Source organism: Branchiostoma floridae, chromosome 7, assembly GCF_000003815.2.
Source record: "Branchiostoma floridae strain S238N-H82 chromosome 7, Bfl_VNyyK, whole genome shotgun sequence".
In the NCBI taxonomy this organism is placed as follows: Eukaryota; Metazoa; Chordata; class Leptocardii; order Amphioxiformes; family Branchiostomatidae; genus Branchiostoma; species Branchiostoma floridae.
In genome coordinates this window covers 20,215,948-20,229,448 of record NC_049985.1, presented here as the reverse complement: position 1 = coordinate 20,229,448, position 13,501 = coordinate 20,215,948, and the positions used below count along the sequence as shown (strand labels likewise).

At 42.3% G+C, this 13,501-nt stretch overlaps 2 protein-coding genes across 4 annotated transcripts in view; both read right to left on the bottom strand.

The window, feature by feature from the left end:
* LOC118420281 (vascular endothelial growth factor A-like) overlaps positions 1 to 5,624 on the bottom strand; it is a 7,371-nt gene extending 1,747 nt beyond the window's left edge. Inside the window, exons 1-4 of one of the 2 annotated variants that reach the window (XM_035827011.1) lie at positions 5,477 to 5,624; positions 3,311 to 3,410; positions 2,647 to 2,964; positions 1,587 to 1,771 (exon numbers count right to left, since the gene is read on the bottom strand). In XM_035827011.1, coding sequence (XP_035682904.1) covers positions 1,587 to 1,771; positions 2,647 to 2,964; positions 3,311 to 3,370 — 563 coding nt within the window. In that variant the 5' untranslated portion in view covers positions 3,371 to 3,410; positions 5,477 to 5,624. Of the gene's footprint in view, positions 1 to 1,586; positions 1,772 to 2,646; positions 2,965 to 3,310; positions 3,411 to 5,290 lie in introns of both variants that reach the window. The other variant, XM_035827010.1, reaches the window with a different exon arrangement.
* Positions 5,625 to 9,172: 3,548 nt separating this feature from the next.
* Positions 9,173 to 13,501, bottom strand: part of LOC118419441 — a 6,622-nt gene continuing 2,293 nt past the window's right edge. Inside the window, exons 2-4 of one of the 2 annotated variants that reach the window (XM_035825808.1) lie at positions 12,252 to 12,355; positions 10,127 to 10,372; positions 9,173 to 9,812 (exon numbers count right to left, since the gene is read on the bottom strand). In XM_035825808.1, coding sequence (XP_035681701.1) covers positions 9,216 to 9,812; positions 10,127 to 10,372; positions 12,252 to 12,355 — 947 coding nt within the window. In that variant the 3' untranslated portion in view covers positions 9,173 to 9,215. The remainder of the gene's footprint in view (positions 9,813 to 10,126; positions 10,373 to 12,251; positions 12,356 to 13,501) is intronic. The other variant, XM_035825809.1, reaches the window with a different exon arrangement.

Here is a 13,501-nt window from a genome sequence, read left to right as displayed (position 1 = left end):
AGAAACGGTACAAAATACAAAGCCCGATTATTACAAAGACGCTTAAAAAACGGCAGCTGAAACTCTTCTTGGAGAGTAGGCGGCGACCGCACTGTGACCTCGCTGCGATGTCGACAGAGCGATCGTTGACACAGCATTAATGGAATTTCATAGATTTAAGAAATCTATGTAAAAAAAAAACCGAATCTATCAACGCTTTGTTACAGTCATTTCACTGATACTTTTACAATTTGCATGATATTTTTATACGTTAGGCCATGTTGATTTGATTATATGGATGACATCCGCGCTCGCACCAATTTTCGGCCGTTTCAAAAAAAAAAAAAGTTGTTGACCACACAATAAATTTTGCAAGGCAGCTGTAAAATGAGCACAAATATTCCGTAGATTGAAAAAAAGGATCAGAAAACAGATAAGTATATAACTAATCATAGTCTAATGCCATAGAATGCCAAAATAAGTCAAAAGTCAAAGAATAAAATGTGAAAGGACGGAAAGAAAAAAATCTACTGCTGGTACGGGGAGGTACCAGACCAGTACAGAAAATTCAAGAAGAAGAAAAATGTCTAGAGCTTGCACCCGTATGATGTACTGGTCCCTACACCTAACAGTTGGTATACCATAATATGTGTGTACTCTAAGTCCTATGTTCAACCATCCTGGCCACTTTGATTTCATACTGGAGGCAACTTTTTTTTTCGGCCAAACTTTTTTTTTTATTCGCTCGCTCGCATCAGTTTTGGAGTTCCCAGAGGATGTCATCCATATAATCAAATCAACATGGCCTTAATTATGAAATCCACGGTTGCACAAATCCAATTTTATGTCTCAGAGCGATCGCCGTCCAGTGGAATGGGAGCCTTTGCCAGAGACAGTCGTTGACACTAAACATAACAGTTACCGGTACGTGTGGATGTGCAGCTCTTATAAATAATTATGTCATCGAGTTGTAAATGTTTTGAAGGGTAACATTATATACAATAAACACTAACGTGTATAGATTATGAACTAGATGAAGGTAAAGGTATAACGTTAGGTTACCAATAACAGTATGAAAGGCCATGTTGATTTGATTATATGGATGATATCCACCCGTGCACCCTTTCTAATAAACAAGGTTTTTGACCATACTGTAAATCGTACAAAGCAGCTGTAAAATGAGCAAATATATGCCGTAAATAGAAAATAATATAGAAAAACACACTAACGTCATAGAATGACAATGTAATTTCCAACGTCAAAGAAGATGTGAAAGAAAGTAAAAGAACAAATCTATTGTTCGGCATATAACCAAGGACGTTATATCAGATATAGCGTCCTTGGCATAACGTTACAATACGCTGTGTCATTTGTTGAACCTTCCTGATTGTTTTGGGGCCAAACTTTAATTTGTTTGGCACGCTCGCATCAGCATTGGGGCCAATTTGGGGGTCTAATAATCAAATCAACATGGCTAAAATGTCATGGCTATGTTAGCGGAAATCAGAAAGTATTTCTGACACAAAAGTGGAGGTGGCTGACATTCCACCTGCATTGTCAGTAAGTTTAGATATTTTGGATGAAAGTGTAGCACTAGTTCTACCCACCCCCCACGATGACGGCATACACAGTCGCAAGTGTTGTCATCGAAAAAGTGGGTTCTCAGGTCGCAAAGGTGTTTGTTCTTGCAGACGCATGCGCACTGGTCGTGACGTTCAACTTGGACTTGGTCGAACGCGTTGTTGAAAGGCTGTGAAGACGGGTTTCCGGGCGAGTAGAACAACTTCAAGACCTGTTGGATTTAAGAGAGGTGTAAGAAGTATTCTAGTGATAGCCTTCGTGGGGATGCAACAATGCAGTCTAAAAGTACATGCATGCACCTTATCTGGTACTGCCGGGTACACCAAACCAAATTAGATATCATATTCTCAGATTGTAGCCACCAGACAGTAGAGCGCGCACGTGACTTCACTGGGATGGAAAGGGACGCGGCTGGTACAGTCGTGACGACTGTTGAGGGCTACTATGTTATATACGGTAGCCTTTCGAGGTTGTCATGGCTTGGACGGGGTTTTATGCAGTGAATGGTTTTTCTATCATCTAGAGATCTTTTGACCCCTCAACACAAGAAAAAACAGCCGAATACTTAGATAATCGTCAGTAAAGCAAAAATATACTATGTGTTCTTGAGGTACAGTCCAGTGAAATGCAAATCGAGGACACCAACATGGCGACCAGCACCCGTCTGCATCACTGAAATAGAAAGTCGGTAAACGTTGTGATAAAGCCCCGTTTACAAATCAAGAATTCAGCTCGGCCGACTTGTCAGCGAGCTCCAACTGGGCATTTTCGGCCGGAGTATGACCGGCGTTTGGGCGATTACGCGGGCTTCGGGCGACTTTTGACAGCTCGTCCGTTGGGATTTAAACCTCCGTGTGATGTCAGTTGTGCACCAAAAAAGCAGGAAAGACAATGACTTAAACTTTCCGGAGGGAAACACCGAGCCCCGTCCAATTTGTGACGGTGCAGATTATTTGATAAAAAGTAAAGCCGATGCTCGGGCGATGTTGATTTTCGGCGAGCTCTGACCGATCTACAAATTCGGCCGCCGTCCGTATGAATTGTAAACGGGGCTTAACAGTGCAGAAGTTGTCCAGCGGTGCTTACCGAAAACACTTGGGAACTTGACCTGGAGGCTTGGCATTCATACAAGTCGCTGTTACAGCACCCCCCACACCGTGCCACCGAGACACAGGACGGCCAAAGGACCACGTTAGGCTCGGCGTCCAGCGGCACTGGGACCGGCATCTCCCGGGGAATGCACGGCGGAGGTCCGGTCAACGAGAAGCGGTCATCCTCGGCGGTAAAGATGTCCAGGTTGAAGGTAGCCTTCAACTCCTCGTAGCTGGTGACATTTCGCAACAGCCTTTGGATTTCGACTGGAATTTCTGACGTTAGGAGACTCTCCTCAGGGGAAGGCGCCCTCTGTGAGATAAGGATTTTATGATTTTGCGTTAAAAAAGATACAACGTTCTGATGATTTTGCTGCGATAGTATGGGAACTGACACAGCAGCGGGGTACCAACATAAACGGGCATGTCTTTCTATAGTTCTGGCTCTAGTTCCTTATCTTCTTAGTGCCAAACCTCATTAGGTTGAGGGCTCAAACGTCATTGATAGTATAACACAAATATTATCTTTTTATCAACTCAACATACTTGATTGTGAATGATCTACTGCGAACATACCCGATAAACAAATTCAATTCAAGTTACATTGTCATTTTGAGTTTTCGAAACAAACATTCCCACACGCATTAGTATCATCTTACTTGAGTTGCACCAAGCGCTACCAGACTGCTGAGCAAGACGAAGGAGGTGAAGATAGACATGGTGCGTCTTATCACTTCTAAACTGGGCGTTGTCACGGAACTGGAAACAGAATATAAGCAAAGAAATTAGTAGATATCGCCTGATAATGATAACATTATTGATACACACTCACTTCATGATACAACGTATAGCGAATGTTATAATGATTTACGCACAGGAGTCCCGCTAAAGTCAACACTTTTGAAAAAAGCTGGCCGCGCGAAATTTGGAAGGGGTCTCACACAGAGGAAAAAGAGGAAACATCAGGAATAAGTTAGCCTGATTTAATCGCGCTTCTCAGGCCCGTCGTACGCGGGGAGGAGTCTACAAGCTCCGGATAGCGGAGTTTGCGTTACACAGACTAGGAATAAGTGTGGCAATAAAAATTATTTCCATGGCGACGGTTTTATTGTTTTTAAGTATTAATGATTGTTGTTGTAGGTGTGTTGTATTTGTGTTCTATCCTTTCGCCTGGCTGTATGTATGAAGATTGTTTTACGCGATGGATGTTTGTATGTACAGCATTGCTGTTAACAAGAAAAGCGGTCTCTTGTGACGAGTGACCTATTATAAATGTTTCTCATTGATTATACAAATGAGGTCCTCATTTACATAAAAGACATCAGTTGATCATCTCCTCTACCTAAATAACAATGTGTTCAAAGTAGACTATAATTTGCATGACGTTCGCATGTTCAACTTAAAGTACATTTTGCTGTCAAATGTCGCAAGAATTCATCGGAATTTTAGTCATTTAACACGTATAATAATAATTTCTTATTAATTGTGTAAATTAGGTAACAATTTGCATAATTGATGTCTAACGATATTTCTCCCTTTTCTTGTTATACATTGTATAACAGATAATTTAGCCAAACAGCATGTTTTGCAACTATCCCGACACAGCGCTGACCTGGGGTTTGCCAATGGCATTGTCAGATATGCTGGCGCGTAAGCCATTACGTCATCTCTATTCCCGATCCCAGTCACCTACCAAGAGGGACAGTTCACTTATCACGGTTCGTGGCAGAAGAGTGAAGAAATGGCACCGTTCAAAACCAACAGCTGCAGTGGCAGGGTCGGGGGATAGTAGTGGTTAGGATGTTTAACCGTTCCCTCCCCTCACTGCCTTTCCACCAGTTTGATAGCATCATAACGAAACTTTCTACACATGATACATGCACATGGGAAGTTTTTGGATCTTTCTAGTGGAATCACTCGGCCAGCTATGGGGAAGATGCAAGAGCAGCAAACAGACATACGAGTACATTTTTATACACACGTGACCTGCGACTGTCAGACAGGAATCGTCCACAACAGTCTTCGCACCGTTACAAATCAGTCGTAAGGTGTCAGATTGATTACATTTAAAGGCCCGAAGCTTTCCGTTCTGTGTGTAGCAGAGGTGCGGAAAGCGGGAGTCTTCCCCGACCCAACCTCTGCTTGGAGAATATACAGGGGTTTATGCGCTTTGTGGCCGAACGCATCCATATATCAAAATTACCGATTTTATAAAGATTGGGGTCCATGTGAAAACACGACAACAAGAGTTCGGAGACCTCTTAGTTCACAAAGATTAATAGATCAATTTTGTAGGTAAATGACTTCCACATTTATATAATCCATGCCTGGGAAACACATGTAACAAGTATGAAATTTGCCACTTATCACGTATCTATACAAATATCACCTGACATGAATTGCATATCGTAGGTGACACACATGACGCCATGCCCATACAGCAAGAGCATCGATGGTCAACATTTGACAGTCACGAAACCTTGTGCAGACGTTTACATAAAAATGGTGAAACGTTGACCGGAAAATGCCACCAAAAATTGCACGGTACCTCGGCTGTTTAAAAGTTTCTAGAAGAAAAACGCCAGAGAAATGCCAAGTTTAGCATGCCGTGACTTCGGAAGTACAATGACATAACTCACCGACAGTTGGGGCGATTTGGTTCCAATGTTAGGCACAGCCAGCATGGGCGCCCCTAAGACATGGGCAGGCTATTTATACAAACCAGTGAAGCCGGAAGTGGAGAAATCGCTTCCTTGTTTCTTGGAAGAGACACCTGGTGGCTATGTGAGCAGTATGACGATAATTGGGACCAATTCTATACGTGCCTGTAACCACAGAGTTCCTGTCTGCCATTTCCTCGTCGTCTGTGTCTGTTTTTTGCTGGGATTCAAGCTAAAGGCTTTCACTTCAGTTCTTCCTTCCCTATACTGACGATGGTACCGGATGATGACGTGTCGGGTCAGGGTACTCTCCAAGCAGAGGTCCTACTCAACGGGTCTCCGGGCCATGATGAATACAAACAGAAGTCTATCGGTTGCCTTTCAAATTTATATTTTATCAACAAAACGGTTTTAGCTACTTCCTGTTGTTCCCTCTTTCCTTTGATATCTGTGATGTCCCCTGTGGACATTTTGTATATGACCTCCGAACTTGTGCACAAACTAGTTTTGGTGTAGTAATGCAATTATAATGTAATTCTGGAAACTCAACCCAAATTGATCGTAGACTGCATACCAAAAATGATGATGATCCGTTTATCCCTTCTTGAGTTAGTCTCCTGCAGTTCCCAAACATACATCACTTACTCTCTGCCGCAAAAGCTATCTACCACGCAAAAATCACGACCACAGCATGTCCAGGACTCGATCAAACCCGGAAGTTCCGCTGCAGTACCATAGCAAGCCGCTAGGAAGCCCAAAATCTAATCGTTTCAAGGTCTCATCAAGACCTACCCACATACCAAATAGCAAAGCAATCCATCCAGGCAAGCGAGGATGCTGGTCAACTACACACATACATACATACGCACACACATATGCACACACACACACACACACACACAAACGCTATGAAAAATATAACCTTCTGGTGAAGTTAATAAATAAATAAATAAATAAGAGGTTCGGCTCCGGGTGCATGCGTGTTTAGGCGTTATTGTCGGGCTTTCTATTTGTACTGTTTTCATTTCAAAAACACCAGGAGCTGTATCTCTAATTGGATAGTAGGCTAAGATGCCTTGACGTGACTTCGTTTTATACAAGTTTTCTTACAAGTGTTATAATAACACATGGACATGGTGTACAAACAACAGCTGGTGTCACCAAGGTAAAACACACCTATACGGTGGTGATGCCACTTGAAGACAGAAGAAGAAGAATGTGATTATGAGTGATGTGTAAAATAACCATATACCTCCGCCAAATAATATCCGCCTTCATGCATGACTGATGTATAATAATTGTATTGGTGTCTCCTTGATTACATCATTACATATGGTCCTTATTATGAACATGGGGACAGTACTGTAAATGCATTTAAGTTCGCGGGGATTTAATTTCGCGGTAGCGGGAAAAAGGACTTTTCGCGGTGGTTTTAATTTCGCGGTAGCACCATGCGCTGGAAAAATGTTCGCGGTGGTTTTAAATTCGCGGTAAAATGACCGACGCGAAAACCGCGAACATAAATCCACCGCGAACATTTCTGCATTGAAAGTATTTGCATAGTCAATAAGAATCATTTAATATAATACATTTAATACGCCGCTTGAAAAGGCTAACATCATTTGACAAAGGTATTACATCGCTGAAATTTAGTTCTAAAAATCCCTTCTCATGAGTAGTGAAGAATCACTAAATCATGATCCATATTCATGTCTGTCAAGAAAGCTTATTTTTAAGGATAGAATCCATGTAAAACTTGTAGCACCAAGTGCTCCCTGGATTTCATGCACGACACAATTCATTTGCAATTTCAATTTCATTCTCTTTTTTCTAAATTGCAGGAATGCTGATAATTGTTCGCTGTTTTTACGGTGTTTGATAAGCAGGCCACATATAGAGAACGTTTGAGTCCACGTCTTTGAAGTGGAGCAAATTTAAAATTAAACTTAGTGAAGATGCTGGCTGCCAGGCTGAAGATCTGCCCAAGGTTATGGAGGATAGGGAAGGATGAAGGGAGAGAGTCATGTCCATCCGTGCAACCAGCACGCCCGGATGATGATGAACTTAGAGGACAGGTGAGCTACAACAGACTATGATAGTACTATGATAAACGCATGCACATGGCACCAACATACCTATCCGCCACATTTCAGCTCAACTCTCGTATCCATACTTACAACACTAGGCAGACCACTAAACTACACCCACCAAGCTACACCACCACATGTGGACAAAAAACATTTACATACACTAGTCAGTACAACAAACTAGCAGACAACATAAGAAACATTACAACACTAAAAGGCTTTAAAACAGCTCTGAAGAACATATGTATATTTGACCTCAAGTAATATTGGAACTTAGTATGGAAAAGCACCTTTGTCTCTGATGTGCCTTACTGTTCTTTTAATTTTTTTGTTCAATCTTTACATATGATTTACTATCCATACTTTGTAAATTTGAGTTTCATTAATTTTCGTTTTACACATGTTTTGATATATGATTTGACCTCTGACCTCCACCCCATCTCTTGACATATTGATTTTGACTTTGAACGTTTTCGACTTGAGTATGGACACTGATTTTGTTTTGACGCACCGGTTTTATGTTTTCTGTACTGTATGTTGTCCCTGGGTGTTCAAAGTTTGACTGATTGTTACCACGTTTTGTCCTGTATCTGCTATTTACATGTATGTTTGGTGGGCCCCCTTGGAAATCAACTATGCATTGTTGTAGGGGCTACCCATTTGTTTCAAGATGAAATAAATAAATAAACACGATGAGAAATATTCCAGGCGTACATAATAAATTGTTTGTATTACGTAAAGAGTTTCATCAGGTTGGTAAATTACTCATGTAGTAAGGTAGATAGACATCGAAACGTTGGAAGTGAGTACAATTCTGGTTGTGGTCTGAAGAACCTTACTATATAGGGGACCAACTTGAAAGTTCATCTGTGTTGGTAGAAGTCATTATTGAATAGTTAAACTATAATATCCAACACAAAAAAAATGGACTCACCCAAATTTTCGACTGAACAGCACCAGTCTTTGCCAAGGAATGAACAATTCACTGCTGTCGTGACGTCACGTTATGCAGATTGGACACGTGACTCAGAAAGCAGTGGATCGTAGGTTGCAGGAAGTTATATGGGGGATTCTTGTTTGTAGTTAAAGTTAGAAAAGCTGTTTTCTTATTTGGCTTGTCGGCGCGCTTTGAAAAATGTTGCTTTGAACAAAACATGAGTTGCCAATATGCCAAGTCATTTGGCCCCAAAAATGAAAGAGTTGAATTTTTGTGAAAAGGGAGAAAAAAGGAGAATGAAAAGGAGAAACTTGTGAACAATCTATTTCCCTTATTTTTCATCCTCCTACGCAGGGACATCAACAGCCAAACTGCCTGTCTGGATGTACCCTGCTCTTTCAATCGTCACTCTTAGTTCCTGACCGCCCTGCTTATAAATATTAATTAGGTTACTATTATACATGCGAGACAGCTTTTGAAAACGAAAAGCCTATTCTCTGATTGGCTGACAGCTGGTTTGGGGGGGGGGCGTCCACAGGAACTAAGAGTGACGGTTGAAAGAGCAGGGCACATCCAGACAGGCAGTTTGGCTGTTGGATGTCTCTGCACAGGAGGATGTTATTCTTAGGAGTGAAATATATCACTACTCACACTACACACTTCTCAGCTCTCAAACACTACACCCTTTAGCAGCCTAAGCTTGACGAAATACACAAATTGACAGCAAAATACACAAAGGACATGAGTCTGGCTTTTATCCAAGGACGGTACCATAGACCGAGGACAAAGCATTGACATATGTCTGGATGATGGAAGAAATCAGCTGAGCGGCCAACATGTGTCACCTTATTTTCAGATTTTTATTGCAGTCACAAAGAAGCTAACGGTTATATTTATTTGAAGCATCGTCAAAGTTGTCGTCATTGTCCCCAAAGTCGGACTCATAGTCCACTTCTCCCACCGAGCTCTGTGGGGAGGACGGGCCGCCGTTCCCTTGTCTCCAGTCGCGAAAGGCAGATCTCCCGGAGTAGCAAGTATCACGGTGAGAACCTGGTGGCGTAGGACCGTCTGCCTGGTTTCTCCCGTTCCGTCTCCTGCAAATGTCGTTAGGATGACTGTATCCTGTGTTGAACTCAGGTTTTACAATAGAGATTGATTGCTCCGAGGCTACAGTGTCCGCAAGCCTGTAGCGCACATTTTGGTCGGTAGAAAGCGCTTCTGTGGGGCGACTGGTGACGTGAGTAACATTGGTAGTGCTGGGAGACAGTGTGCGGTGGTTGGTGTCATGGCCGACCCCCCAACTCCGGATGATGGCGTGGATGGGCTCGGGGCTCGGGGAGAACGAGAAGAGCTGGAAGTCCACCTGGGGGTGAAGTCTGCGGTGTCGCTCAAATGCCTCGGTCTCGATGGACGACATCTCCTGGCGGCACACCGGACTGGGGCGCTTTCTCATTGTGAAACGTTTTCCTGTACAGGTCTGAAATGACATACATTCATACGAAGGAGTAAACCTGTGTGCTCAGAACTGCATACCAAAGAGGACCAGCATGGCGTTTCCCATGTTAGCATGATCCGCTATATTTTTTATTCCACGTGATTATTAGTTTGGACTTTTCTACATTGACGTGAACCGAAATCGGAGGTTGGTTAAATTGCGTAACGAACGCATCTGAATTTAGCATGGAAGTGTCTATCTTAGACAAATTTGTTAATGATGAGCAGGTGTGGGATCCATGGAAATTCCTGGCCTAACTAAGGGTTCAGGCTGACAGGTATGGCTACCAAGCGAACCTTTCGTCTTTTTTCCGCTGTCTCCAACATGACGTCAAACTCTTCCCTCGTCTCAGCTCTTTTCTTGGCGAATTTCTGCCGTCTGGTCTCGATGGCGTCCCGGATAGACAACATCCTGTCCGCATGCCGAGTGAGGCCGGCCCCGGGCGGGGGGACATCGAAGGCCAGCCCGCCCCTCGTCTCCCTGATCAACCTGATCTCCCGCGACCTGCCAGGCGCGTGATGTCTACCCTCCGCCATACGGTCCTGCAGGGTACAATATCACGTCTTGATATTCTGTGCAATAGTCTGAAATATGTCATTTACTACAAGGGTATCCTGATATTTTTTATCAATCATGGAAATGAAATAATGGTTTGCACAACTAATAGTCTAATCTTTCCCAGTCATAAAGGACATATTCTTTAAGAGACAGGTGAGGCGATGTGAGTCTCAGAAAGCCATCATGTCGTTTCTTCGCTGATGATGAACTTTATTGCACGACAATTGTACATGTTACAATGTCTAGCAGCAACTACTACACAAAGTACAAAATAAAGGTATAGAGTTAATCTTAACATCCTAATTACTATAACAAGGGCTAGCATAAGTTTCCATATAATGTTTTAATCGAGTGGGCCTAATCACGAGTGTCTTTATTTTTCTAATAACAAAGCAGTCTTTCATATATTTGCCTCTTTTTGCGGTATGGGAGTTGTTGCAATTGAAGCTATATTCAAATCTGTCTGTAGCATCTAGTCGAAGAGGTGTTTGAAACATGAACTGCATCTTAGCTTTATGATGTAAATAACTAAAATAACGCATTGTAACGCTCTCAACACCTATAGTGATATCTATCCCTTACATATTCTACATATAACGTTATCCACTTTCAAATACACAAAGACTAAAATGATGCTGGAAAGACGTCAGCTGAAAAGACATCACCACAAGTTTTTCAGTGCTGAAGATTTCATAGCACTGGTGTTCCAGTGCTGAACTTTCTCCGAGCACTGGTGAACCCAGAGCGGAAGGCAAGGGTTTTGACATCATAATTCAGCACTCGGTTCCGTGATGACAGCGGTTTTAGTACTGGTTAAATGGCCTTTGAACGAAAGAATCCGTCCGGTCCATCCCCCTTTTTCTCTCAACAAAACTGTCATAAAATCTGTTTCTAGTCATAAGCATATTGGGGTTATTTCTAGCTCCAATCACACAATCACATTGAATGTATTGTTTCGAAAGCTTCAAAAAGTGTCAAATCATTTAGTGTTTGAAAGTTCAAATTATCCCGTCAGGTCCTAGAAAAAATATACAAGTCTTTTATACGTTCTTTGTTAGCATATGCTGACATTGTCTGGAACGGGTGCACAATTGAGGAATCCTAGGTCATCATATTCTGCAACTCGTAAAGAGCTCGGCTGGGAGACATTGTCCGAGCGGCGTCATATTCACCGTCTATTACTGTTTCACAATATTGTTAACGGACTTACTCGTCAATATCTGACTACAGTACTTTACTTGCAATTACTGGGATATGTATCTATGATTTGAGAAACATCAGAAATTTGAGACCTGTTAAATTTTCGACTGACCGTTTTGGTCAGTCTTTTACTCCATACTCCATCACTAGTTGGAACAATTTGGACTTGACTCTTCGTACGATTGATGTCTTAAATTTTCGAACACATCTTTTGAAATCAGTACGCCCTCCCAAATTCAGCCATTTTAGCTCTAGTCCGCCGTCACTTCGTCCTCGTCCCTTTATTTGAATTATTCCATGTATCTTTCAATAAAGAAAAAAACTGGGTCGTCGCCACTCCGCCCCGAGTTCAGCACTTACGGTAACCACGGAGGTTAAAACAAGGAGGTTAGAATTTCGTTTTTAACCTCCTTGTGGTTAAACCGTGTGCTGAGAGAAGTTCAGCACTGGAAAACCGGTCCTGTGGGAGCTTCGGCACTGGAACAGAGCCTTTCACCTAAATCCAGTGCTGAACTTTTTTTCACCACTGAGGCCACTTTGACTAATAAATCATCACTGGAACATCAGTGCAGAAGTTGAGTTTTCGTAGACTTGCTCACATACATGAATTAATCATGATATGTCTTAGAGCCTGACGTAACAAAGATAAATTCCACTTCTCACTCGTTGTTCTGTCATGGTATTTTCCTCAGGCCCCTCCGACATGACGTCATATCTTCGACCGCTCCCACGGGTCCCTGTAGTTGTTTGTCCCGAAAAAGTGCTGTCTACAGAAAAACGGGAGAAAATCTAAGCAATTGAATTGTGGATTGATAGAAAACAAATACAAGATATATAGCTATGGTGAATCATTCAGGGCTAAAAGCCTATTTCATAAAATGTCCGACAACATATACCCATCGCGCACCCAGCTTAGAGGGACGGGAGTTGCTTGTGTAAACAAGAGTTCGGAGACCTTATACCTCCATGAACTATTCTGATTATGAAAATGACATGCACATCTGCATAATTTATGCTAGGTTACGTACACCTTTAATAACTTACACAGTTCACAATGTTGACAATCCAATCATTTACTACATGTATTTAGATGAATTAGGACACTTCCACATTAGTTATGCAAATTAGGGACTTATTTGCATAATTGGTATCTGCTAATCTTCCACCTGCCACAGATCACGTATGTTACTAGTGCATGTATTTGAGTCCTATAATGGAAAATACTGGAAATATCGATTTTCCTTATTAAGTATGCAAATTGAGTCCAAATTTGCATGATTTGCACTTCATTGTGTATATCTCTGCCAAACATACCTATATGCTAAATTTCATGTCATGCAAATCCATCATTCCTATATTCCGTTATGCTCCTTGGAAGATTTTGACAAAATCGACCCTGCAGTTCCAGAGCAAGCCGCTGGGGGGGGTGGGGAGGGGTGGGGGGCAAACCTGTATACCCTCTTCCTTACATCACAAGCTATCTATCTATCTATCCAGGCGTGCTGGTTGCACGGATGGCCATGACTCTCTTCCTCCATCCTTCCCTATCCTCCATAGCCTTGGGTAGTTCTTCAGTCGAGCAACCAGTATCTTCACAAAGTTGATGTACATATGTTTTGTGTGGTCTACCTCTGCTTGCATGACCATGTTTGGGTGTCCACAGCAGAACGTCACTGATGATCTCATCTTTACTGCGCCATGCGTGACCAGCAAACCTCAGCCTTCTTTCTTGTATGACTTGAGATAGCGGTGGAAGATCTCCATACAACAGCTTTTTTGTAGGATGTGTTCTCCAGGAGATGTTTTGAGCCGCACGTAGCATCTTAGTGTAGTTGCCGTCAAGTTTTTTCTCAAGTCGTTTTGTTAATGTCCACGTGTCGCTACCATATAGCAAAACAGAGACTGCAGTTGCT